Below are 27,458 nucleotides of genomic sequence, written 5' to 3'. Positions count from 1 at the left end.
CATATGGAAACGCTTAATTACCTAATATGAATTATCCTATTACTCTGACAGGAGTGTGTGGAACCTGTGGCAAAATATATATATATATATATATATATATATATATATATATATATATATATATATATATATATATATATATATAAATTATGACTTCTACGTTATTGAGTCAGTGCAAAAACATTTTAGATTCCCAAACATTAGTTTTCAAAGATAAAATTAACTGTTACAGAAAAATGTTTGTATGTCAGTAAAGAAAGCAGATGATCGTCACAACAAATATTGCCTTTGTTACATTAATTACTGTTTACTGCTCTTTACAGTTTTTTTAAATGGAGAAACATTTAATTTCTTTATTTTTGAGGGCATCTTTGCTCTACAGCATTTCTCTGCAAGTTCCTAAGACTTTTGCACAGTACTGTATGTATGTATGTATGTATGTATGTATGTATGTATATATGTATGTATGTATGTATGTATGTATGTATGTATAATGGACACAGACTCCCATCCTCTCTAATAACTAATAAGGAATTATCATTATTATTATTATTATTATTATTAGTAGTAGTAGTAGTATTTTGGTAAATTATAATTTTTTTCACTTGTTGTTTGTCTATTCATTAATTAGCTTATTTTTATGTAAAATGCATGTAAAGTGTACTGAATACTGTACAGTTTATTTATTTATTTATTTTTCATATTGGCAAATTATTTTGGTTGGTGTGGGGAGGTAAAAGAATTTAAAAAAAAAAAAAGTGTGGAAACAACTGTCTGTGTACTGTGCTCTCATATTTGCCATTACTAATATTTCATATAAAACTGACCTGAAGTTTTTATTTTATTAAATTTTTTACATGTTGGTATGTGCTATTTATGATAAAACTATTACCTACTTCAAAGACAAACATAAATACGAATAATAGACTTGAAGCTTTTATTATTATTATTATTATTATTATTATTATTATTATTATTATTATTATTATTATTTACTCTTTGATATAAAGTCTTGCTCCTCCTGCCAGTTTTCCCGGCAAGGCCGCATGGATTCATACACAGTCTCTGCTTGATTTACCATTCGCACTTTCGACACGTTTGTGCGTCTGGATAGCTTAAACTCTTCCAATTAGGGTTTTGAAATGACAACTAACATAAATCTTTTGTCGCGTATATAATATAATTTATATTCCAGGCAAAACATTTGACAAATAACGAATCGGTATCTAAGAGGAAATTAACGAAACCGCGAGGGACTTAAAAACGTTCAGTATACTCAAGCCGAGAGTGCGACAACTATAGTGTTTTGAAAATAACCCTTGCGCGAGCTGACTATTCTTGACATTTGTTGATTTAAAACGGAATAATTTGTAGCCCAGTATATTTATGAGTTGTTCGGGTAGGTGTTTGGGCTTGAACCTCAGTCGGAATGTATCGGAGAGGAGCGAGTAAAATGGACAAGCCGCCGAAGGAGGAGAGTGCTAGCAGCAAGTACGCCGAGTTGCTGGTGTTCGGCTACGCGTGCAAGCTCTTTCGGGACGATGAGAGGGCCATGTACCACGAGCAGGGCAAACACCTGATCCCGTGGATGGGAGACAACAAGCTCATGATCGATAGGTCGGTTGAACAAACCTTAAAAGGGAATGCTTACTTTAACCCCCCACTTTAAATGTCTTCCGAAGACCCTCGGATCTTGCTTTTTGCAGCTGGAGGCCTCTGGTTCAAGTGACATGCATCAGAATAAAAATAAACAAACAACTGAGATAATCGAGATAATCTGGCTTTTTTGTTGTTGGTGTTTTGTTTTGTTTTGTTTTTTGTTTTTTTGTTTTTTTTTAAGCCGAGGATACTGTCCTACGAGAGGAAACTGATTTAGAAAACGCACTGTTGCTGAGATATTATAGCATCATGATGCAAAGATGTACAGTCCTCCCTCTACAGATCCCTAGATTCATAAATCCCAAAGATCTGTGATCTTTGACACGGATTTGAAATGATGATGATGATGATGATGATGTTGATGTTGTGTGTTTTTTTTTCTTCCCCCAACAGGAATTACGTTTAATATTTCTTTAGCTTTTTTGTTTGTTGTTGTCATTAGATCTGACTTGAGGGAAGCCTGTGCATCTCGGTGCATGTGGAATTTGCTTTGGAGAAACTGATCTCACTCATTTCCCCAAAAGCATTGTGAAGTTTAATATCTTAACTCCAATACAGTGGTTCCCCGTCCTGGTCCTGGAGTACCCCCCACGTCCTGGTCCTGAGTAAACCCCACATGTCCTGGTCCTGAGTACCCCCCACGTCCTGGTCCTGAGTAAACCCCACATGTCCTGGTCCTGAGTACCCCCCACGTCCTGGTCCTGAGTACCCCCCTGAGTACCTCCGTGTCTTGGTCCCGAGTACCCCTTCGTCCTGGTCCTGAGTACCCCCTCCCCCACCCCCCCGTCCTGGTCCTGAGTACCCCCCTGTCCTGCGTCTATTCTCTCCTCAATAGAGTAACTACAACAAGCACTAATAGAGGTCATTGGGGCAGGTATCATGCTGCCCCATGCTCGCTTTATGAACATCGAACAAGCGGTTAATTACACAGTCCGTACAGGAGTTCGCTGAGGTTTTTTTTTGTGATTGTTGTGTTTTGTGTGAATTTTTTGCGCTTTTTCTAGTGGAAAACGGCTTGTATTGGCAAACTTGCGATCACACAAAACTTTTAAAAAATTTTTTTTTGATGATCACTCTTTTGCATTGATGTTTGTTGGTAAACGAGACCTTTTAGCTGTGCTCGTGTTTGACGCACATGAATCGAAGAGCGTTTTGGCTGAAGGTGCGTCGTGATGACATCACATGACACACCTTGGCCCAAATTTGTGGAAAATACAGTTATTTGGGAAAACCCCAAGCGCTACTGCATATCACAGAGTTAGGGCGTATGGAAAAAGCGTACGCATGATTTCAACTTACTGCAGATTTTCCACAAATTTGGGCCAAGACGCATCATGTCACGCCATCACGACGCACCTTCGACCAAAGCCCTCTAGGTAAAGATCTCATTTACCAGCGAACATCATTGCGAAAGGCTGTGCAAAACAGTTTCGTGCAATTGCGATTTCGCCAATTCAAGTAGTTTTACACGGTAAAAAAAAGCACAAAAAACTCACACATGTTGAAAAAAGCCGCAACAAAATCGAGCATTTTTGGCTGCAACGATCACAAAAAACACCCCTTTGTATGGACTGTGTAGGTACTTCAGGACAGGTGTTGGGAATCTGTGTCTTACCTGGTAGAAAGAGACATTTCAAGTTTGGCGCACGTTCTACAATTTAGCAACAAAGTGCAATGCTTTTGGAAAACTTTTGGGAAAGACCAACATGTATTCCCGTTCCATCAGAATTGTAGTTTCCATATTGTATGAGGAAATTTATTATGAACGAATATATACAAGTAGATTGAAGTGCAAGCCACAGCAAATTCCTCTGCTGTAACTGCAACTTTGTCAAATTTGTGTATTAAGGTGGTTCTCATTGAATGATTGGAGGAAACAACCCCCCCTAACCCCCCCACCAAAAAAAAAAAAAAAAGCACATACTTTTTCCAGTCCAGCATCTCTTTACCCCTTCCCTGTTTTGGTTCAGCCTCAATTTCATTTCCTGACCATGAAATGCATATACACTTATGTATATGCTCACCAAAACTACTTGCAAGGAGCCACCTTAATACACGTGGATCTGTTCCCTGTTTCCAATGTGTATGTGTGTGTCTCTCTATCACGTAACCCAGACCTTATTTTCTCAGCGATTAAGGCTAAGGGGTCCTGCCAGGCCCCCGATTGCCACCTCACCGCCCACTTCTCTCTTTCGACGAAGAGACTGGAACTGAGAAGTGGAATAGAGGAGCAAGCGCAGGAAAAAATCGTCCATATGGGTTCTTGCGGATAGGTATTTATGTGCTCGGGCTTGTGTGGCTGTACCATTTTACAATAGAAGTAAGAATGACGACGTGAGATATCATTTAAAAACAAATTGAGTGACGTGGGTACAAGCTGTCTTTTTTATGAAAGCGTGTAAGGTAAGAGGAAAGTTGCTCTTTTGTTTCATTACGTTTTGGCTCCAGGGCTTTTGAAACTTTTAAATGCTTAGCCGAGAATTGGATTGTACGTCTATAGTAAGAAAAATGACTCTCTCTCTCTCTTTTTTTTATTTTTTCTTTTTTTTTTCTCCTTTCTTTTTTTTTCTCCGGTCTATACACCTAAAGTGTTGCAGTAGCGATGCTTATTTCATTTTCCTCCAAGGGAATGTGCAGTTCCCTTGTAAGAGAAATAGTTTTGGTTTTAAAAGCCTTTTACCTTCAGGCTCTCCCGATGCGGTGAGTATTTGTTTTGTGTGTGTGTATCTTGGCCGATTTCCTTTCTAATCAAACGATTTATTTTGCAGATACGACGGCCGCGGTCATTTACATGACCTTTCGGAGTACGATGCAGGCTCGTGGAACCAGAACTACCAGCTTTCCGAAGAAGAAGCGAGGATCGAAGCACTGTGTGATGAGGAGAGATACCTGGCCTTGCACACTGACCTGCTGGAAGAGGAGGCCAGGCAAGGTACAGAGTCCGGGCGTCGGAAATGGGTTTCGCAGTTTTAGATAAAATGATCACGGGCTAGGTCAGTTCTAAAAGCTTTTCTTTTTTTTTTCCTTTTCTTCTTTCTTTCAGTCTTTTGCAGTGATGTTTGTTGGTAAATGAGATCTTATAGCTGTACTCATGTTAGACGCACGGGAATCGAATAGGGCTTTGGCTTAATATGCGTCGTGATGACGTCACATGACGCTTATTGGCGTATTTTCTGGTGTTTGAGTGATTTTGATGGCGAAATCCTGGAAGGACGGAGTACTCGTCAGCGCAGACGAGATGTTAAAGCAGAATTTGTTTATTTCACAATGTTTTTTGAGGTGGGGAGTTCAATTTGTACTGCGCGGCTGTAAGTAGGTGACATACAGGGGATCAGCAATAAAGACACAGAGAACAGTCTCGGAACAACCGGATTCTTCTAAGATTCATCGGATAATTTAGCCAGCATGGGTCTATGCGGAAGCAAGTGTTTATTTAAGGATGTGCTACCTTTTTTTTTTTTTTTTTTAAAATATTGTGATTAAGCCAAGAGAATCTGTGCAGTGTATAATTAGGGAACTGTACAGTCTAGGGATGTAAGATGTAAACCCAAGGCTTCCACACAATATGTTACGATTTCCTTTAATAAGGCTACGATCACGGAGTCTGTTACGATACAATACTGTATGGTAGCCTCTGATCAATATGTGTCCAACTTTGTTCAGAATCTAGGGTAGGTCTACCATGAATTCACAAATGACATCGAGATATTATAACGTGACACAAAGGGCTATTTTAAAACTGGTAGCGTTTCACAGGCAAATCACCTTGCTAGCCTATTAAATAATATCAGTTTAAAAATACGTACTATTTTTTTAATAATGATCTATTTATAATAATTTCACTTCAACGTTGCCTTTTAAATCAATCAGTCGATCAAATCGTCCGAATTATTAAAAATCGAATCGGCCTCGAAACTGAAAATGGAGTTACGTTTACATTTTATGGCATTTAGCAGACGCCCTTATCCAGAGCGACTAAATAAAATTTATCTCATTTAGACAATTAAGGGTTAACGGCCTTGCCCAAGGGCCCAACAGTGGTAGCTTGGCAGTGCTGGGGCTTGAACTCCTGACCTTCTGATCAGAATTCAGAACCTCTAACCCAGAACCTCTAACCCAGAACCTCTAACCCAGAGCCGCTAACCACTGAGCCACCACTTCCCCTGAGCCAGTTACACCTGTACTATGTTGTCCTGTACACTGTTGCTACTGTAGACAAGTTATGAAATGAATTATTACATAGTGGGATATTTAACTATTTTGATATTGTCTTCAGATGGCATTGAGTGATTTTAGTTTGTATCTATATTTAAATTTCTAAAATGGGAATTTCCGAGTGGTTACAACGGTTGCCTTATAGTAGCACTGGCCTTGAAACTGCTTCCTGCATATGTCGATATTGAGCTTAATTCAAAGTAGGGTAAATTTATTGTGTTTACGTTGTCAGCTAAAACACCTGTAGAATGTTGTCGGTGTTTGTACAGTCCATACAAAAGGTTTGGGATGCTGACCAGAATTATGATTTCTTTTTTTTTATGGATATTATCTTTTAAAGCACTTTGCAGTCTGCTTGAGCCGTGTTCTATGTGTGTTTTATCACACTGCAGTACTTAATTTCTCTATTAAGATTAGAGATGCACCCGTGTATCGGCCGATAAAGGCAATTTTTCACATTTAAAAAAACATTTTTTTTGTAAGCTTAAAAACATCCGATGATCAGGGCCGATTGTATCCTGTCAATCAAAAGAGTGCGGGAAAACACATGGATTTCGTGCTGTGTGTAAAGGTGATGTCTCGTGTGGAGTGACGACGAAACTGCAGTTTTTTAATGTCTGTAATCTCTGCACTGCTAAAATTTTTACACCGGACACTGCTGCAGTGAAGCGGGAGTTTCGGCGTCGAGTCTAATTTTTTTTTTTCGCCCGCCGCTTGCGCTGAATTAAAGCACCAGTACACCGTTGAAAGATTTAAATGAAGACGAGTTGACAAAAAAAGTCATATATTGCACATATATAGAAAAATATATTCGTAGAGTAGTGCATTTCATATCCAGTTAACGTAAATACGTAAACAAGCCGATATTATATATTATCCGTTTGATGTTCAGTGATGAAGTAGAAATGCTTTTGTTAGTGGTGAGTGAATGTGAAGCCTAACAGGAGGGTTTTTTTTTTTTTTTTAGAATTCAATCAATGTTAATATGAATTAATAACATTCAATAAGTTAAGAAATCTTACTTTAATGTTCAGAATTTAGTTCATGTGTTAATGTTAATTAGAGTCATGTGTTTTCTGTTTATTAGACCAGTTACTGTGAAACAGCTTGTTGAAATGGAGAGAATAAAGGTTTTATTTGCATTTCTTTTAGAATTGTGGAATTCATTTTTATTCATTTAAAAGAAGGCATAAAAGGCAGAGGTATCGGTATCGGCCGATATCACTCTGAATAATCGGTTATCATATCGGCTGAGAAATTTAGTATTGGTGCATCTGTAAATAAGATATTTATTTTGTACATTTTACTCATGCATATTTTCTCATAAAGGCTTGAATACGTTCTACCTCAGATTTGTTGAATGTTTCTGCTACTTGGCAAGTGTTCTAAAAATAATTAACCAGTTAACTGTCTGGTTTCTTCAACTTTCACTCAGGAGAAAAAAAAAAATCTGCCTTTAAACTCGAAAGGAATAATGATTTGACGTTTATCGTGATAATTATCGATATCGACTGATGTGAAGATTTTGATCGTGATAATGTTTTTGGCCGTATCGCCCAGCCCTAATTCAAAGCCTTGGTAGCGATAACCGAGACACGCCTCCCACTCGCACCGCATAAGCGCCGCTCGAGTCCAGATAATTCTGTGGTTTGAATACTAATGTGCGTAATTGCAGTATTATCTCCTCACCACACGCACTCAACTCAACTCTGAATATGGCTCCATTTGACAAAAAAAAAGAGCGCATAGCTTAGTTATGTAGATCGTTGTTAGAATTTCCGGCACTGACTTTGTTTTTCTATGATGTGCAGAAGAGGAATATAAAAGGCTGAGCGAGGCTTTGGCTGATGAAGGCTCCTACAACGCAGTGGCTTTCCGCTACAGTGCTGATTACTACGACCCCTCGCAGCCCACTGAAGAAGAGGACAAAGACAAAGGTGGGCGAACACACAAACACGCACACAAACTAGAGTTTGCAGAGAATATTCAGCGAATACACGCATTATCTGGGCAGGGGGAAACGCTTGCACGGCGACGTGACGAATTCTGTCACGGCCCTCACCGTTCAAACGAGTGTAAACCTCGTCGTAGGTTAGACATCACTATCTCATCACAGTCAGCTCGTTTAGAGGCAGTCATGGAGCTATGGTTAGGGCTCTGTTGATGGACACGAGCTTCCCTGCTGCGCGCTGTCACTTCCAGAATCAACGATTTCACCGCCCACGAAATTTGCAGAGAAATCTCGCCCGTTCTCGTGCATCATATCACACGACAACCGGGCGAGATTTCTCTGCAAATTTCGTCACACATCATTGTTAACAGTGTAGATTAAAAAAAGCATTGGAGCTGAAAATGTAATCTGTAGCCTGTGTATGGCTCATAATTGAAATGCATGCTGTTTGCTGTTGTTCATTATTTTTGCTTCGAACTTTGGTGAAGATGCCTAGTTGATCACTTTTTTTTTTTTTTTTTTTTTTTTTTAATTATTATTATTTTTTTTAATTACTGGTTTACTCCTCTTGAAAATGATCATCGCCATGAAAGAGCTGAGTGAGTTCTTGATCGGTCTGGGCGAGATATTTTGGCATCGAACAGCTCCGAGTTGATAAAACACTCCTCCGAATCATTTACATGTTACATAAACTCAACTGTGCACAAATTCCACACCGACCAGTTCCTGCAAAAACGCACCGACACGCCCGATTGCTGCTAATGAGCTGCTACTGTAGAGCAAGACATGCACGATATATGGCCAAAAGTATGTGGACACCTGACCGTCACGCCCATATTTGGTTCTCCCTCAAACTGTTGTCACAAAGCTGGAAGCACACAATTGTAAAGAACGTGTTTGTACGCTGTAGGTTTACAGGTTCTTTTCACTGGCCTGCTCACAAAGTGAGCTCTACGAAGTCAGCATCTGCTGAGGTTGGAGCGGAAGAACTCGAGTGGTCTGCACAGAGCCCTGACTTCAACCCCGTTGAACACTTTTGGGATGAACTGGAATGCAGACTGCACTTCAGGCCTCCTCACCTGACATCAGTGCCGGACCTCAGTGATGCTCCCGCGTCTGAGCACACAGCTACACTCCAAAATCTGACTTACCCCAGCAAAGCGGGGTTAAATCGGGACAGAGATGTTCAAAAAGCACATATGACCGTGATGCTGAGGTGTCCACAAACCTTTGTCCATCTGGCGTATACGTTCTAGGGAGCATTTAACTATTTGAAGAACAAACTAGCACAGGATGAAGCATTTTCCTTAAAGTGATGAACTATAAAAAATTCAAGCAAGAATATCTCCAGCTCTGATACAGCCATTTTGATTTCAGAGGCACTTTACCTGCAATGCAAGCCCTAGCACAAACTCTTCAAACTAGTCTCTAGGCCATTTCTCATTAGATAAACAGTAACCAGTCCTTGAAAACATGCGAATTTGCATATGCATATACACAGTCCTTGGTGATCAGTTATTCAGACGCTCTAAAGTCAAATGAGGTGTCATTTCCAAGGTTTAAAAAAAAATCCGCGTCGGTTTCTCAATGGCACAGGTTAAACAGGAGACCTATACGTAAAGGCTGTTCATCATCAGCATGCAGAGCTGTAGCTCACTGTTTGCTTGTCGAATAAATAGTGAGGGCTTGGCTTTTTCGTGGCCGTTCTTACACTCCCATTATCTCAGCCTTCAAAGAGACATTGGATTCCGAGCCAAATAAATATGGCCTTAATATTTATTCAAATTCGGAAGTTCTTAACCGTGCTTTTATTTATTTATTTATAATAATTATTCCGCATCCAGCAGGTACACTAGCTCTGTTTGATGTAGTGCCGGTTGTATTCTTGCTGTTGTACAGAAATCTAAGCATCTGTTTTGTTTTGTTTTTTTTCTTTATAAGCCAATATGACTGAGCTTTTTATTTTCCAAAAGAATGCCCTGGCAAGGTTTTGAGGACAGGTCTATTCATCTGCATCGACTTCACACTGGCAATGCTCGCAGTATTGTGCCAGGTCCATCCTAAGTACAGGATTTCCTGATTTTTTGGCAGAAATGGCAGTGACAGAGAGCACTTCCTTTCCTGTGGTCATAATTTATTGATTTAGTGGATGAAAAAGCTGGCCGGAGCGAGTCACTGCCTCGCCAGTAAAACGAATGTTCGTCAGCAGATGGCCAGGCAGTTGGGTCATTTCAATTCACAATTTAATTTTTATTTATTTATTTATTTATTTTTGCATATTACCAGCATTCTGAGCTCATTTTGTTTTTGCTCTCCTTCAAGTCAGTAGAAATATTAGCAAAGTAGTTGCACTACTCCACTTAGGCTGCAATGGCTGTATTGATTTATTTTTTAAATTTTTTTATTTTAATTGAATGATTAGTTGGAATAGTTTTAAAAATATATTCTAAATACCATATATATATAATATAAAAAATATAATTTCAGTTGTAGTTCTCTAATACTGCATCTAAGCTACTACAGAGATCTTAACTAGGCTTAATTAAATAGCTGGTAACTAACTACAGGGTGTCCCAAAAGTCTCCATACATAACGCACTGTGTACGCCAGCACCATGTCAGTTGCGCCTTCGCAAGCGGATGTCAGTCGACGTCGGCTTCTCGGTCGGTGCGCGACACTTCCAGTCTTTTTGAATCTGCTAATAAGTTTGGCAACAGTGTATGTGCTTGCCGTGTTTCCCGTTATAGTCCATCGCAACCATGTGACCGCTTCCCGATCCAGCCAGGTTCCCCCGTACGTATGGAGACTTTTGGGACCCCCTGTATTATACAATATTACTGATATTCTGACAATGTCAGATGATCTCCCATTGCATGTGTTGATGACGAACATAAGATCACTGTATTTCACCTGTTCTGTGCACCTTTTTTGTAGCTGTTTCAGTGTTCGTCTCATTATTGTCCTTCAGTTTCATGACTGTTAATAGACCAATAATCTGAATAGCTGGATTTCAAGCAGAATTACAACCAGTAAAATTTTAAACGAAGACCAATATCCACAGGCTGTCTCCTTAACTGAAATACTTAAAATTAATCATCCTAATTTAAATACAACAGTAAGTTTTCTAGCCAAGGTGAATCATTTTCTGTGTGCGGAATCGACTCTGGGCTTCACTCTTATTTGTCAGTGGAATCCGTGAATTGACTCTTTTTGGGATTGACTCACAGCGCCTCTGACCAAAAGCAAGATAGCGATCAACTCTTTTTAAAAATAAATAAATAAATAAATATCACAAGCTAACTGATTCAGGTAGCTTTGTTACCTGTAGCGATGCAACTGCCCAACACTGCATAATTCACATTCAGATAACAAACGCGTTAAGGACACAGGACACGCATTATAAATCAAATATTTCACTTCATGGCATGAGAAAATGTTTGTCTTGGAGACTAATCGTTCATATGACAGCATGGTCAACCATTTTTAACTCCTCAAGAATTAACCCATCTGATAGAACTGACAGTCTGAGTAATGAAAAATGAAAGTTGAAGTGGCGCTAGTGCTCCAGGCAACTTGTGCTTTTGTATTCTCATTCTCTTAGCCTCTCTGTCTCTCAACTTCATATCCTCTCATCCCTTCAGAGCCCGAGCCTCAGGAAGAAGATGGTGAAGAGCCGTTCGTAGCACCTCCTGGATTGATCATACCCTCCGACGTAGAGCTGGTAAGATTTACCAATGAGGCACAGGAATGTGAACAGCTGCACGGCCTGAATATTAACTATTAGCATCATAATTCAGAGAGAGAGATGTAGTTTTATGGTGTGCTGGAAGCCCATGTGTCGTGTTGGAGTTATTTTTTTTATTATTATTTATATGTAAATGAGTCAAAATGCTTTGTTCTACTAAGTATGGACAGTGAAATGTGTTGGAGAAATTATTATTAGTAGTAGTATTTTAATTGATACTTTATTGTGCTATGTGCTAAATAAATACTAATAGTAAATAAGACTTAATGTTTGGCTGCATATCCCGTCCTTGCAATAACCGCATCAAGCCTGCGACTCATTGGCGCCACCAAATTGTTGGTTTCTTCTTTTTGTGTTGCTTTTCCAGGCTTTTACCGCAGCCTCTTTCAGGTGTTTGTTTCTCCCTTCAGTTCCTCTTCAGGAGGTGAAATGCTGCTCAACTGGGTTAAGATCTGATGATTGACTTGGCCAGTCTAAAACCTTCGTCTTTCTTCCCCCCTTATAAAATCTTTGGTTGAGTTGGCAGTGTGTTTTGGCTCATTGTCTTGCTGCATGATGAAGTTCCTCTTGATAAACTTCTGAATTCATTCTGCTGCTACCATCATGAGTTACATCATCAATAATGATTTATGAGGCTGTTCCAGAAACAGCCCTGCAAGCCCAAGCCATGACACTACCTCCACCATGTTTCACAGATGAGCTTGTATGTTTTGGATCACGGGCAGATCTTTTCTTTCCCCACACGTTGGCCTTTCCATCACTTTGGTAGAGGTTCATCTTGGTTCCAGAACTTTTTTGGATCATCTCTGTATTTCTTTGCGATTTCCAATCTGGCTTTCCGATTCTTACTGCCGATGAGTGGTTTGCGTCTTGTGGTATGGCCTCTAGATTTCTGCTCTCGAAGTCTGCGTCGAACGGTGGATTGTGATACCTTCACCCCTGCCCTGTGGAGGTTGTTGGTGATGTCACTGACTGTTGTTTTGGGTTTTACTTCACAGGTGTCACAATGTTACACACCGAACAGCATAAACTACCCCTTCTCTACTTTTAAATTAGTTTATAGGTCAAATCAGCACGGCCGCACGCGCTGTGAATTTTTGGCTTTGGATTAGTTATACTCACTCAGTACTTGGTAAAATCTATACATTAGCCGTACTAATCACTGTTTTGAGAAGGTAACATCAACATTAGCGTTATCGCTATGTTGGCCGGCTGGCTTGTCGTTCTCGCTGCTCGCTCTTGTCCGCTGTTGTTGGTGTGCCGCAATTTCAGTCCAAAATGTTGCATGAATGTTTGTAGTTCACTATAGTAAAATATAACCAGTAGCTTCTTAGGGCCTGTAACTGTAAAAGTGCAGTTAAAGTAGCTTTTTATAAGCTTTATATGTTCTAACAGAGCAAACAAAAGACATGCCTTTGTAAAGGGTAGGCATCCATGTTAACCTGGGGTGTTCAAACTTTTTTCAAAAGGGGACAGAATATACCTCATCATAATACCATGTGTCTCAGTCATTTCATATATATATATATATATATATATATGTGTGTATATATATATAAAAAAGTATGATGTGTTGTCACTGGCACCCTGTCCAGGGTGTACCCCGCCTTGTGCCCGATGCACCCTGGGATAGGCTCCAGGTTCCCCCGTGACCCTGAAAAGGAGTAAGTGGTAGAAGATGGACAGATGGATGATGTGTTGTCCTGTTATTATTAATTATTAAGAAATAATGCTGTTATTGGAAAATATAATAGTAGTAAAAGTAGCTCCTCTCAGACTTGGGAAATCAACAGTGCTGTTTTATAATGCAAATTAGACTAGATATTGCTTCATTATTACAGATGTTAAGATAGTATTCCTCAAATAAATATTTCCTTACCATATAAATTGAAATTTTATTCCATTTGCCTCTAAAATAGTATTTTCTGCAGTTTGCTTTGGACTGCTGTAAATCTCTTCTTTTCTTTTCCTCCGTTATTATTATTATTATTATTATTATTATTATTATTATTATTATTATTTGCTTTTTATATCTGTTTCTTCCACGAATTATGGTTTTCACTCTTAACATTATCATATCTTTTAATATCCTTCCACAGCTCTCTGAAAGGTCAATATTTTCTATTCTAGGACTCATAAAAGCTGTTTTTTTGATCCCGCTGCTCCCAAAGCACACTGTTTGAGAGTTTAAGTGTGTTTGAACTTTTCCTGCATAAATAAGATTTCCAGTAAACATCTAATGAGTGTTTTAAGGCGCTCCGAGAAAGCACATTCAAATAAATTAGCTCGAGCATGTCAACAGGGATTCAGACTTTTGAGCAACTGAAGATAAAACTTAAAATCGTGTTATGATAAATTTTCCTAAAAGCATGCATTCTGTTTATGGGTAAGCTCTAACGTGTCGGTACTTCTCTACATTTTACGACCTAGCCGCCAAGTGGGATGCAAACTCTTGCACTCGGCTGTATGTTATGTAGGTAATTGTCCATCTGGTGAATTTAAACAGTTGAGAAAGTAGTTACGGAAACTGAACCTGTGCTGAAGAGCTCACATCACATCCACTTAAAAGATCAGTATTTAGGCTCTCAAACATTCTGAAAAAAACGTAGAAATGTAAATCCGTTGGCATCGTTTCAGCGCTATACCATTACAGCTAAAGCGTTGAAATTTTGCCAGTCAGTTTGCATTCCTAATTTTTTTTTTTTTCCCCCAGACTGCTTACAGTGCAAACCCCATATGAAGACATGCTGCTTTGTTCAGTTTCTGAAGGTCATTTTTGGTGACCTTTTGAGTGACTGTGTTTGTCAAGGCTTAGCACGGAGAGAATGGAGCATCTCATTCATAACGACAGGTTGCATTTCACCTCAGCGTGTATCTTTGGAAACAGCACATGAGCTCTAAGGATGATTATCAGTACGCATATGATCTGATCCTTTAACTCATCTCTCTTAAAGTGCCCCTGAAATCTAAATAGGTGTTTCAGAGCTTTTTGTTTTAATTTGATAGTTCGTCACTACTAGGAAATTGATTGCAGTGGTGGCTCAACGGTTACGCTTCTGGGTTACCTACCAGAAGGTCAGGGGTTTAAGCCCTCGCACCACCAAACTGCCACTGCTGGACCCTTAACCGTATTGGGGCGCTGTATCATGGCTGACCCTGCGCTCTGAGTGCCGCTCCCTAACAAGCTGGGCTATGTAAAGAAAAGAATTTCATTGCGCTGTAATGTATAAGTGACAAATTAAGGCTTCTTCTAGTGTTGTATTTGTCCAATTGTTTATTATTATTATTATTATTATTATTATTATTATTAGAAAAATTTTCCCCCATTTCTAACGAATTTTAGTCTTGGTCAATTCACACCCACCAGCCAACACTCGCTTACCATGGAAAAGCTTCCAAAAGGGGAGGGTGAAGACTATGAAGTGCTTCCTCTGAGACACATGAAGCGAGCTAACCGCACCATCACAGCGCATCGTGACACACTCTGAAGAAAGCACAATCTGCCCTCTTCTGCGTGCGTCAGCTCACAGACACCCATGATTGTCTAGTATCTCCGTGATTGAATGGGGAGAGGGGATGGCCAATCTCCCATCTACAGAGCATGGCCAATTTTACTACCTCGGACTCCCAGACTCCGAAAACTATTGCATCGTCAGAATTGAAACTCATGATCTGTGGAAGATGGGGCAAACATTTCTGTGTTGCAGTACTCTGGGAACTATGTTTGTCCAATTAAAACCCATCTGGGATGTGAATGTTTGACTCGCAGGGCAGGTCTTTCTCTACGGTAGCAGCTTGTTGGCAAGAAATGTAGTTCTTTGGTGCATTCCCCCACACTATTCCATTTTTAAAAATTTTTTTTTTTACGACTACCACTCGTTTGACAAAAAAAAATGACTGGAGTTGGAAGCTGGAGAATATGTAGGCTGGAGTTTGTGGTTATATGCCAGGTGCTTTTTGGAGGAGTGTTTTAACAGATTGGCGCTTTCCTGCGCCTTTCTACTTCAGCCTTATCGAGAACCGACGCTGTCTTTACAGACCATATGACCTTCTCTATCAGTAAGAGTATTAAATATCATTTTATCTACCATTCAGTTGCGTCGGAGGCCTACCGGCGACGGCCCTCTGGCTCACCGTCACCATCTGTACCACTGGTGGTTGACCTAAGCTCGAACTTGTACGACTTGATTCCAAAAACACGCGGCATCTTGTTGTGTAGGACGTCGTCCTTCTTAGGGTCTGTGCAGGCAGCAGTGAGAAATCCTCCCCAACAGACACAATGCTCTCATTAAACTCGTCACTGTTCTCCATATTTCATTAGTTTGCTTTCAAGTTCGTTTAAATTAAGTGGGGGTGTGGCATATCTCGGATGCGATTGGCTGCTCTGTAAATCAGCCAAGCACTTGAACACGGCATCAGTCAGACTTTCAAAGGAAATGTCCGCATAGAGATTAAACCACAGCTCTCAAGCACAGCTGTCCTAATTGCTCTAGCTCACAGTTTTCGGTGATTTGATTCTATCTAAACTCCAGGGCCTTTGCTTCTGTCCAAACCTGAGTATTTTTTACTCAAGCGCTCTCCTAATGCAATCTTGATGAGCAGCACAATGAAACCTTCAGTCCCTCCAGCTTGAAACTCCCAATTAGTTTTAAGCCAGTCAGCCAGTCCTTTGAACAGTTCTGCTGAATTATTAATCTGCTCCGCTGTCTTCACCTTCTTTATTTTGTGTCAGGCTACGCAGCCTTCCAACAACAACTGGCAGGAAGAAATGTTCTGTCTTTGCATGAGGAAATATGTTTGCTGTTCACCGTTGTAATTCAAGGTTATTTGCTATGGAGTAGAAATTGTCTCTCATGTCCTCCCAGGCCTGGAAAGCCATTAGTTGTTTGTTTGTTTGTTTATTTATTTATTTATTTATTTATTTATTTATTTATTTATTTTTAAAACAGGTCACTATGGGTTGCAAGTGCAGGCTTTTTGATTAATTCCTTACTCTTCATTCTGACACTTGGTTCTAGCATTGTTTATTTATGTGAAAGATTTCTAACTCGTAAACAACTGAACAAAAAATTGCTGCGTTCGGTGAATTTGGCCTCACCCGATTTGATCAATTAACGATTTTTAAAAAAATTTGCCTTATAGATTGATTGTGAAATCCTTATTTTGAGACCGTTTATCACGCACAAATCAAGTTCTGGTCAAGATCTGTTATTCTGTGTGAAATGAGTGCATTGATTAAATCTCCACTCAGTGTTGCTCCAATGTTGGGATGTCTTTCAGCCTGCGACCATTAAGACCCATGCCATCATCGAGCGCACTGCTAACTTTGTGTGCAAGCAAGGGGCCCAGTTCGAGATCGTGCTGAAGGCGAAGCAGTCTGGGAACTCTCAGTTCGACTTCCTGCGTTTCGACCATTACCTGAACCCCTACTACAAACACATCCTCCGAGCCATGAAGGAGGGACGATACACACCCGCCTCTGAAAGCAAGCAGGATCAGACTCGGGGCAAGTGCCAGCGAAATTATTTTTGCACTCTTACTAGTTGTATCATTTATTTAATTGTTTAATTATCGCACTATTACTAGGAACACAAAATATTCGCCGAATGCATCATTTTTGCAACATTGCATTTGATTATATTTTGTAACCTGCAGAATCCAAATCAGGAAATTCCAATGAGGACGAAGATGAAGACGACGACGATTATGACAATGAAGATGGCAGTTACCTCCATCCCAGTTTGTTTGCAACGAAGAAGAGCTCACGTCTAGAGGAGATAATGAAGGTACAACTCCAGCTGAGTCATGCAGCACCGGTGCTTTTTTGGGGGTTTGTAGCTGTCGGAGAGTAGTCCAGGAGTCCCGCAACATATTTCAGCAGATTGAGCTGTTAGCAAGGTGGTTGCTTTGGTATTCCAGGTGTTTTCTAGGGTGTTGAGTAAGAGAAAGGGACACCTACAGTGTACACTGGTAATATGTGTAATGTTCTGTATGTCCTGTGCTATGGTGTCTCGGGCGGTTTCTCTCAGTATGTTGTTGTATATGGTTGTTAGGGTTTAGGCAGTTGCTGTGCTATTTCAGTTGGTTGCTAAGGTGTTGAGCGAGGGAGAGAAGGGGACACCTACAGTGAGCACCTGCATTGTGTGTTGTGTTCTGTATGTAAGTGCTTGTGGTGTCTCACTGGGGATGCTGCGTTACAGATGGGGACTAGACTGTTTGTATGTGATTGCTAGGGTATTCCAGGTGGTTGCGCAAGTGAGAGAAGGGGGTCCCTAGCCTTTGCACCTGTGCTATGGTATCTCAGGTGTTACAGCTGGTGGTCAGGTTGTATGTAGATACTAGGGTATTCCAGTTGGTTGATACCGTATTCATTAAGTGTGAGAGGGGACCCCATACTTTGTGCGTCCTGTGCTGTGGTATCTCAGGCAGTTGCAAGGGGTTGTATTGTTGTTACAGACAGGGATTGGGTGTTTTTAGGTGGTTGCTAGGGTATTCCAAGTGGGTTATGAGCGAGTGAGAGAAGGACGGCCCTATTCCAGGTGGTCGTTAGGGTGTTGCTATATTATCCTTTATTGCTGACAGGTCACTTGAAAAATGGATAAGGATCAAGGTATGACAAAAGAAACAACTCGGCAGATCCACTTTACTTATGTAAATTACTTAGCTGAAGGCAGTTCATCAAGAAAGTAATGAGTTTTCACAGAATTTCGTAGAGAAAGATTTTTAAAATCTCGTTGAGTTTTCTATTCTGGCTTGCGGAGAAGTGTGCGTTTTATTCAAAACAGACGTCTCATCAGATCCGTGGCAGTAGTCAAATATGGTAACGGGAATCACCATTACGAGACAAAACATAACCACTTCAAACTGACTTATTTATAACCATGAGCTAGGTATTCTTTGGTTAAGCATTAAAAGGAAACGGTTGTCACTTTTCGGTCATGTTAGTTGCTGGAGGTCGACCGATAGTGGATTTTACCGATACCGGTAAACCAACTTGGGCAGTACCTGCTGGGAACCGATTAATAAACCGATGGTTTCTCAAAATTTATACTGAAATAAATATTTATGAAAAATTAACGTAAATAAAAGTTATACATCCAAACAGAACCAAAAAGGTCACACTGCAAAAAAACTAATAAAAATAGACGTTCAAAATGAAACAAAAAAACACTTCAAATAACAACAAAATTGGTGAGTTTTTATTTCGCCTCTAGAGGCCGCTCTAGTACTGTACAATGACGGCGGACCCTTCTCAGCCGCTCCTGCAGCGGACGCAACCGGCAAAAACTGCCTGGATCTGTGTGGATTTTTGCCGATAACCGATAGATCCCGCAACCTGTTATCGCAGCCGATTAACCGGCAAATTAATCGACCTCTATCAGTTGCTTATCCGGACCTTGCTAAGCAAAGAATTGTATGAAGCTGGATCTTCACAAATTTAATTGACCACTCCTGTTGTAGGCTGTCCCCTATAGCCAAAATAATACCTTTTTAATATACATATATATATATATATATATATATATATATATATATATATATATATATATATATATATATATATATATATATATATTTTTTGTTAACCACTATTTATACATTCTGTTGCAACACAGTACGTTTTAGAAATTACCCAAGACAAGATAATGGGCTGTATAGACGCTTTCAAAAGAAGGCAGTAATGCACTCATTCAGTGAGCGTATTCAACTCTGCACGAGTCCTATGATTTCAACCTACCACTGTTCCAACATTTAAAAGCTGCCCGCTGTAGAATGAATTGAAAATGCATGTTAAGATGTTACATTTCCTGACATAATTGCGCCTGCTATGAAGGCATCTGACATCAAAGTGCTTTAGACTTATTTATTTATTTATTTATTTATTTATTTATTTATTTTATTGGTTCTATTTGACAGCAAGTCATTTTGAACTCGATTACCTGATTTAATATTCTCTATGTTTTGAGGTCCGTGTTGCAGGGGAGCATTTAAAGTGAATGATTTATATGAAGGATAAATAAGACGATGTCTTATCAGGTTTCCTGTTATAATTCAGAGAACTCTTAACTTTTGATCACACTTGTGATGTTTTCTTAACACTTTTCTGTGGGGTTTTTTTTTGTTGTTTTTTTGTTTGTTTTTTTGGAGGATATGGAATGTATCTATTTTTTTTTTGCGGGGGACATGGCGTTCAAAGTAATCCATTTGCTAATTAGCACAACTGTTGAAAATACTTTCCCTGACAGTCATTACAGTCATTTCCAGACTAGTCGTTTCTTTTGTCTGTATAGAGAAAAAATTGCACACTTCCTCTCAAATGGCATCTGTTTTTGTGTTTAGTGGTTGTCTGCTGCGTTGTTGTCACAGGGAGAGATTGCTAGCATAGTTATAATGGTGTTTAATGAGAGGAGAAATTTCAGCGGGCTCAAACATAAGGGATAACAGTCAGATTTCGCTGTTAGCGCCTAAGAACGAAAGTTTTCTCACACACCTTTCTCTGTGACGGAACATTCTCGAGAAATCCGACACGAATACTGGAGACGGCAAACGTCAGACTGAAAGTTCCAGAATGCCATGTAGCCATACGACATAAGACTAAAGCTCTGAAGGATCACGCTCTTTTAGGTGGTTGACACCACTCTCAACAGGTTCAAGGTTCCATCCTCTCCTTCAAGGTGGATTTTCCTTTATTTCTGAAACGTCTCATACGTATATTCTGCTGGCCTGATCTTTGCCTCTATGCGAATGCAAGTTTCACCTAGCTCAGCTATGGCATTTCCAATGCTGTTAGCAGCAGTATAATAGTATTGTGGAGTTTCACACCTACCGTGGAATTAACAAATGGGCAAATTCCATTTCAGATAATACGAAAATGATATTTGTGTCACTTGGCTGCAGAAAGTTGCACCCCCTGCTAGAGGGCAAGAAAATGAATCGTCTTATAGTTCAGCAAATTCGGTAAGATATTGCCCGGGACGTTTATAGGCCCCGAGGGCCTCGTTCTATTCCGTATGCCTGTTGTGTTTCAGCTCCCAGGACAGCTTTATAATCAAGCTGTAGAATGCTGATAACCAGGCTTACATTTGTTCGGAACTTGTGTTGCTGGAGGAACTGTACCTTAGGGAACATACGGTCCTTATTGTACGGTTTTATCTTTGTAACATTTGTTAAGTCATAATATACATCACAAAAAAAAAACTCCGCAAGTTAAAGTTACAGCTTAACTTCTTCTGTAAAGCACTGACACTGGAGACTCCTTCTAGAAATAAACATCTCCTCAGAGAAAACTTTACCATATCAACAACTGCACGTTTTTTTTATTCCAAATCTGTTAATGTGGAGTGTCTACCATACCAGTCCCTGTGTAAATTGTCGCTATAGAAACGCTCATGTATTATTAGTACAAGCGCATTTATATCGACCTTGCACTCGGAACTAGTACTATTTCTAACCAATCAAAATCCAAATCACTGCGGGGTATATGAAGTGCTTAAGTGTGCACCTGTTCTTCCAGCTAATCATTAAACTGTTCCATTTTGCTTTTGCGCTCCATCTTGTTTGGGATCTTGCCCCAACCCTCAACTCATACATTTCGCATATTGCATAGCTGAGATTTTCACAGTACGAGCGTTAGTTCAGCAAGCCTCTCTGAACTACACTTCTGCATCTCAGCGTGGAAACGTCGACATGCGTCGTTGATGATAAATAAATCAACGCTTCCTTTTGATATATGCTGGAGGTGGAGACAGTAGCTTGGTTTTGAAAATGTATTCTTTTTTTTGCAACCCAGCCCCTGCAGGTCATGGACCCAGACCATCCACTGGCTGCACTAGTTCGCAAAGCCCAGCAGGAGAAGAATGGAAACATAGCCATCACCACCAAGCCTGAGGACGAGGTGGCAGCACCAGCACAAGCACCGTCAGCAGAGTACACCACTGATCGTAAGTACCGTGCCTGAAAATTTGCAGCCCGGGACCCGTTTAATTGTAAAATAAATGTCACGGACCCTTCGATGCAGATTTATTTTAAATCAGGAATATAATCCAATTGCTTAAATATTAGGCTTGCTTAAATGTGCACGATAATAGTTTGGGTATTTATTTGCACCACTAAGCTTTTCATTGATGGAACACGTTAGGTCCAAGTTGACCAAGTATTATTCATAGGCCTACATGTACATGGAAAATTATATATATATATATTTAAATTGGTTTAATTCTGAAAATTGTTAAATGTGTTTTTAGATACTTTTTTGTTTTATTTTTTTTATATTATATAAATCATTTTATGTTTTTTTTAATGCAACACTAATGTATTGCTGTATTTCACTTTGAGTAAATTATATATCGTGTAGATATCTTAGAACTGCCTTTTGAGAATCATGGTATGATATTTTTGTCATATCACCACCTCTACCTGGATGCTCCCTGGCCCCACTTTGAGAACCACTAATCTAACTAACACACTGTAATGATTATAATCCCAATGTGTCACACAGAAGACGATGAGGTTCCCTTTTAAGTCAGGTTCCTCTAAAGGTTTCTTCATTGTAAGGTTTGATCATTTTTGACCCTGTCTTGCATAATGATATCTATTTCCCGATTTCTGTGCCCATATCCCTGGTTAAAAGTGCTCTACAAATAAAAATTAATTGAACTGAACAGCGTGGGGCTGATGTGCTGATAAACCGTCCAATTAAAACCTGAGCCAGAAAGAGTTTCCTACTGTGATATCACTGCAAAATTGCAGCGTCTTGTTAAAAATGTCTTTCATTCTTTGTTTTTGCAATACAAGTCATTTTAAACTGTAGTAAAGCCGTTCAGTAATTAAGACCGATCTCCGAGGAAGGCTATAAAGAGCGCGACAGTGATGTAGACATGGCCGAACACGGCTGACGGTTCTGAGTGCACCGGTTCAAACGAACCACTTAATTAAGTGCCAAGTCCGGTGGACTGCATCATTGCCTCTGTGCTCTGCTTCCTAACGCTTTTCAGCCACACCACGTACCCCCATAGGAACATTTCATTGTTGACCAGAAAGCTTGAACCACAAAATGACCGGTACTGCGCTCGAATTGAGGGTCCAACAGAAGCCGTCTGATTCGCTAGTAAAATGAATTCAACAATGAGTATAATTATGGGGTTCTTAATTATGTGCTACTCGATTGAAACGCTGTGGAGGTGGCCGAATTTGAATAATTGTTCAAAGGTAGAAAATAGTTGTGACAGCTGGTTAAATGGGTTCCCTCCCATTAAGCTAAATTTATTAACACTCTTATTACTAAGAAGGGTAAATAGTAATTAAGTAAATAAGTAATTAAGAAGTGCAAATCTGTAAAAGACTCATTTACTGATTGGATTTTGTGCCATAACATTTTAGGCATATTTTGGCGATGTTTGTTTGGGACTAGATGAAGGATGATGCAAGGTAGGTGAAATTGTGGACATGCATTTGTCACACTGGTGTCAAGAGCAGTCAATGCTCTCAGATTAAAAATAAGAATAATAATAATAATAATACAAACGGATGCTGCCCAGTTCTGTGTGTTAGTTGCGCAGAATCCTAATTGTCTGGGACAGGGATGTCCAGTTTCATCTGGAAAGGGCCGGAGTGGGTAAAGGTTTACATTTCAGTCCAACATCCAAAGACCGTTGCAGGTGGATTAATTAGCGTTTTAGCTTTTCAGAATCAAGAACGTGATCAGTTGATTGCGACAAGGCCTGGATTAGCCAATGGAAAAAAACAACAAAAAAAACAACCTGGAAAACCCGTAGCTGGGGGAGAACGAAACGCAAACTCGGCCAATGGCTCTACAGATTTGGAACTCGGAACTAAAGCTTTCCTTCATGAAACCCCTCGAGCTTGTAAGTCAGACGCTATAAATGTCTGTTTGAAAACGTGACGTCTGCAGCTTTAAGATCGTCAGAAATAAATTGTCGCAGCATTCCATAATACGTGTTTCCGTTTAGTCTGTTTTGTCCCTTATACGAACCTTAAACGACCTGCTGTCTAGTTTTCGGAAAAAAGAGAATAAACCCTGCTTGTTTTTGACGAAGGTTTTTCATTCGCTGTGTATGGTTTTTAAATATAATTCACTTCACAGTGATACGACACATCCAACGAGTGTTTCAGGTGGGTTCACTAGCTTTCAGCTTTTCAGAATCAGGAAACTGACGGTGTATATCTCTCCTGTTAGCACAACATGCAGTCACCTTCAAATGTACTGAAAGAGAATAAAGACTTATAAAGAGAGAATAAAGACACACCCATATGTGGTTCTTCCCCAAACTGTTGCCACAAAGCTGGAATCACACAACTGTGTAGGATGTCTTTATATGCTGTGACGTTACGATTTCCCTTCACTGTTTCATCATGACCGTGCCCCTGTGCACAAAGTCAACTTCATGAAGACATGATTTTCCAAGGTCTGAGTGGAAGAACCAACCTGCACAGAGCCTCGTTCTCAATCCCACTGAACTCCTTTGAGATGAATTGGAACACAGACTGCACTCCAGGCCTCCTGATCCAACATCAGTGCCTGAACTCGCTCATTTCAAACGTGCAAACCTAAAATCTAGAGGAAAGCCTTCCCAGAAGAGTGGAGGTTCTAAACAACAGTAAAGGAGTGACTAAATCCGGAATGTATGTTCAACAAGCAGATATGGATGTGATGGTCAGGTGTCCACAAACTTTTGGTCATGAAACGTACCAGGTGTGTAAACTGTGCTTTACTAGATGAGTGTTATTATTATTATATCTACGCCTTTTTTTTAGCCTATTAAGTGAGGTAATCAAATATGTCAAGTTGCACAACATTGATGCTTTTACTTGATAGACCAAAACAAACTACGTTTCTGAGCTAGCTGAGGTTTACTTTTTTATACAGGTATGATGAATAGATTTGAAATGCGTCTCGGAAAATCCATTTCGATGATTTATGATTTATAAGGTTACGCTTATTTATCATTTATTGCATCCCTGACTAATAATAAACGTATGCTTTCTCCCAGAAATCATACGTTCTCGTCTGGTTCTCGGATTGATACGTGTTGCATCACATTACCTTGACTCGTTTAAATTTATCCCGAACCACGCAGACTGAGTGGAGGCTCGTGTATTTGTGGGTCTGCAGAGAATTTTTAGGAAAAAACTGATTTTACAAATAAATTGTACTGCATGTGAATTTCCATGCTCGCTTCCTGGAGGGTTTGATCTTTTCTGAATAAAACTGAAGGACCACATTACTGCGGGTTAAAAATGAACCAGTTGGGTTTTCCCAAAATGCGGCACGTTTCTGGAGTTACTCAGTTGATCAGGATTGACCTGAATTTCTGTTTTGTGAAAGTTCCTATGTCAAATTCGCTAACAGTTTCTCCATACACCACAAGACTTTTATTTATTTATTTATTTATTTATTTATTTATTTTTCTTTTGCCTTTGTAGTGGAGTGTTAATATTGCATGAAAAATGAATGCTCAGATTTTTTTTTTTTCCTATTAGCTCGAGTGGTTTCATGAAAGTTTGAGTTCCAAATCTGTAGAGCCTTTGGCCGAGTTTGCAGAGTGCTCTTCTTTCTCCCTCAGCTACTGATTTTCTAGGATATTTTTCCCCCCTTGGATAATCCAGGCCTTGTTATAACTAGCCATGTTGCTCTTTTATTCCACCGTGCACTGATCATCACCAATGATTCACCTTTCATGCCAGTGCAATTTAACATAGCAAGAACAATTCCTCTCTCATTTCTCAGGGTTCAGCCGTTTCAAGCACATTTGGTTCTTTATTAATGCAATTTATTTGTCGTGACTGCGGTAAATAAAGCTGCTCACAAGGCCGCCGTGCCACGCCGTAATTCGAGCCGTGCTTTTAGTTTTGCTTTGTAAGGAACTGTAATATACACGGCTCTTTTCCTTTTCAACCATTTAATATCATCCCGTTTGATTTTTCCAATACATTGAGGCCTGCTGCAGTAGAGGTATGGAGGTTTTACAGCGCTGGCCTCTTGTTAGTGCTGCATACGTCACCTCCGCTCATCAACTCTTGAGTCATATTTGTCAAGTTTCTGCTCTATCAAGCGCTGATGAGCTCAGTGTTTGTACAGAACAAAGGAGTAGATTTTGCACTCAATTAAATGGGCTGTTACTTTTGTAAGTGCTTCGGTTTTTATCTGCAACAGTGCTTCTGTGAGCTGTCCTTGAGTGTGTACTGGCACTCTACTTAACCGGTTTACTGGAGCTTTAGTTTTGTGTGTGTATTTCCCATTAATGTCCAAACCTTACCCAATTAGCATTTTATGGAGTCCATTAGAAAGCTCTTGTATTGTCTCGTGTGACGCTCCAAGAGCTTGCGGCAAAATGGTTTGTCCCATTTTATATACAGGAAACGCCAGAAAACTATGCCTTTCTGTTTTGTTTTTCAAATAGAGTAGCATGCAGACCAAACGAGAATAAAATCCTGCCTTTTATCGGGTTTATCAGGTTTGATCAGATTTGTGAGCTTGTCGAAAACAAGAGGGAGGGGTTGCGGACTCTAGTGGGTAAAATTGCACGGTGGAATAGGGTGTTTACCGTTTATGCATTTAGCATGGTGTCGTCGAGATATGCTAGGCTGGTAATACTCTCTTTTTTTCTGTCATTTGCCGTTTTCGTACACGTTAGGCTTGGTGAAGTCGAGGTTAGTATCGGCGATCAAGTCGGACGATATAAACGTCATGTCTGCAGGTTGTTGTGCTGTCTGATTTTGGGGTAGAGAAAGTTTTTTTCCGATGCATCTTAGCTACCGTTCTCTGTGCAGCCAAACAGAAACATGGAAGAAGGAAAAAAACACTGAGTCAAATCTAATGCTAGCGATTGCAGCTTCACGCAACTTCTCACCAGGTTCTGCTATTTTCCTTTATAATGGCGTAATGTGAACATGAAGTGTTTACATTTACATTACACCTTCCTCGCTTTTCACCAAGGGAATACTGTCGTTAGTCAGCAATAGTTAGGGTGCATAATAGGGTGATGGCATATTACAAACGATCTCACAAGCCTGCTACAGATTATACTTTGCATTTTATGTAGTCCAATAAATTCGGCAAGCTACCATAATTTCTGGCGTAGCGAGGCTACCATGAATCAATTGGCATATTACAATCAGCCAGAAATTATAGCATATTTTGCTCTGCTGTATAAGTAATGCATTCTGGAAGAGAACAAATATAGTAGAAAATATACAGTATGATGATGATTTAAAATTGACCAACAGCACTGCACCTAGTCCAATAGTGATGTGCTATAGTGTCTTTTTGATGCATGATGAAATTTCAGCTAAGAGCAGATTTTGCTGTAAAAACAATAAATTGGCAAAGTACCATAAAACACCAGTAGGAAAAAAAACAACTGTAAAAACACTAATAAATAAATAAATATTTTACAAATAGCCAAAACAACATATAATGTTCTGCCCTATGAAGAATGCCTTCTGTAGTTCACCTTCTATGACTCTGTCGGTAGACTCTAAATTTGGCGGATTTGATGACGTAAAACACAAGATGACGTTAAACTTTAGCGCCGCAGTCATGTCATCGCCGGTGTGGAATTATTACGAGGTCTCGAGAAGCAATGAAAAATTCGCCAGTTGCCGTGTATTTTTAAAGGCCTATTAAAATGTTCATTGTAAAATGAATATCTGTTGTGCTTATTTATTTGATTCTCAATTAAAATAACAACCCATGGCATTACTGTTAATAATATCACCAAGGCAACATCTGTGGTATTACTTTATCTGTGGGGGGGCGGGGGAGGAGTTTAACAGTGGCAGTCAACAGAGAGCGTACACATCACTTATATAAAGCTTGAACGGTCGGGGTCGGGGTCGGCCGATCATGCTGACGAAAAAAAAATCGGT

The 27,458-nt window shown here is 39.7% G+C and overlaps 1 protein-coding gene across 1 annotated transcript in view; it reads left to right on the top strand.

The window, feature by feature from the left end:
- The first annotated feature begins 1,259 nt into the window (after positions 1–1,259).
- Positions 1,260–27,458, top strand: part of sfswap (splicing factor SWAP) — a 116,051-nt gene continuing 89,852 nt past the window's right edge. Inside the window, exons 1-7 of the mRNA XM_053687699.1 lie at positions 1,260–1,617; positions 4,428–4,591; positions 7,686–7,811; positions 11,467–11,546; positions 16,851–17,070; positions 17,226–17,356; positions 21,361–21,511. Coding sequence (XP_053543674.1) covers positions 1,430–1,617; positions 4,428–4,591; positions 7,686–7,811; positions 11,467–11,546; positions 16,851–17,070; positions 17,226–17,356; positions 21,361–21,511 — 1,060 coding nt within the window. The 5' untranslated portion in view covers positions 1,260–1,429. The remainder of the gene's footprint in view (positions 1,618–4,427; positions 4,592–7,685; positions 7,812–11,466; positions 11,547–16,850; positions 17,071–17,225; positions 17,357–21,360; positions 21,512–27,458) is intronic.

Source organism: Ictalurus punctatus, chromosome 18, assembly GCF_001660625.3.
Source record: "Ictalurus punctatus breed USDA103 chromosome 18, Coco_2.0, whole genome shotgun sequence".
In the NCBI taxonomy this organism is placed as follows: domain Eukaryota; kingdom Metazoa; phylum Chordata; class Actinopteri; order Siluriformes; family Ictaluridae; genus Ictalurus; species Ictalurus punctatus.
This window is presented reverse-complemented; position numbering and strand designations above follow the sequence as displayed.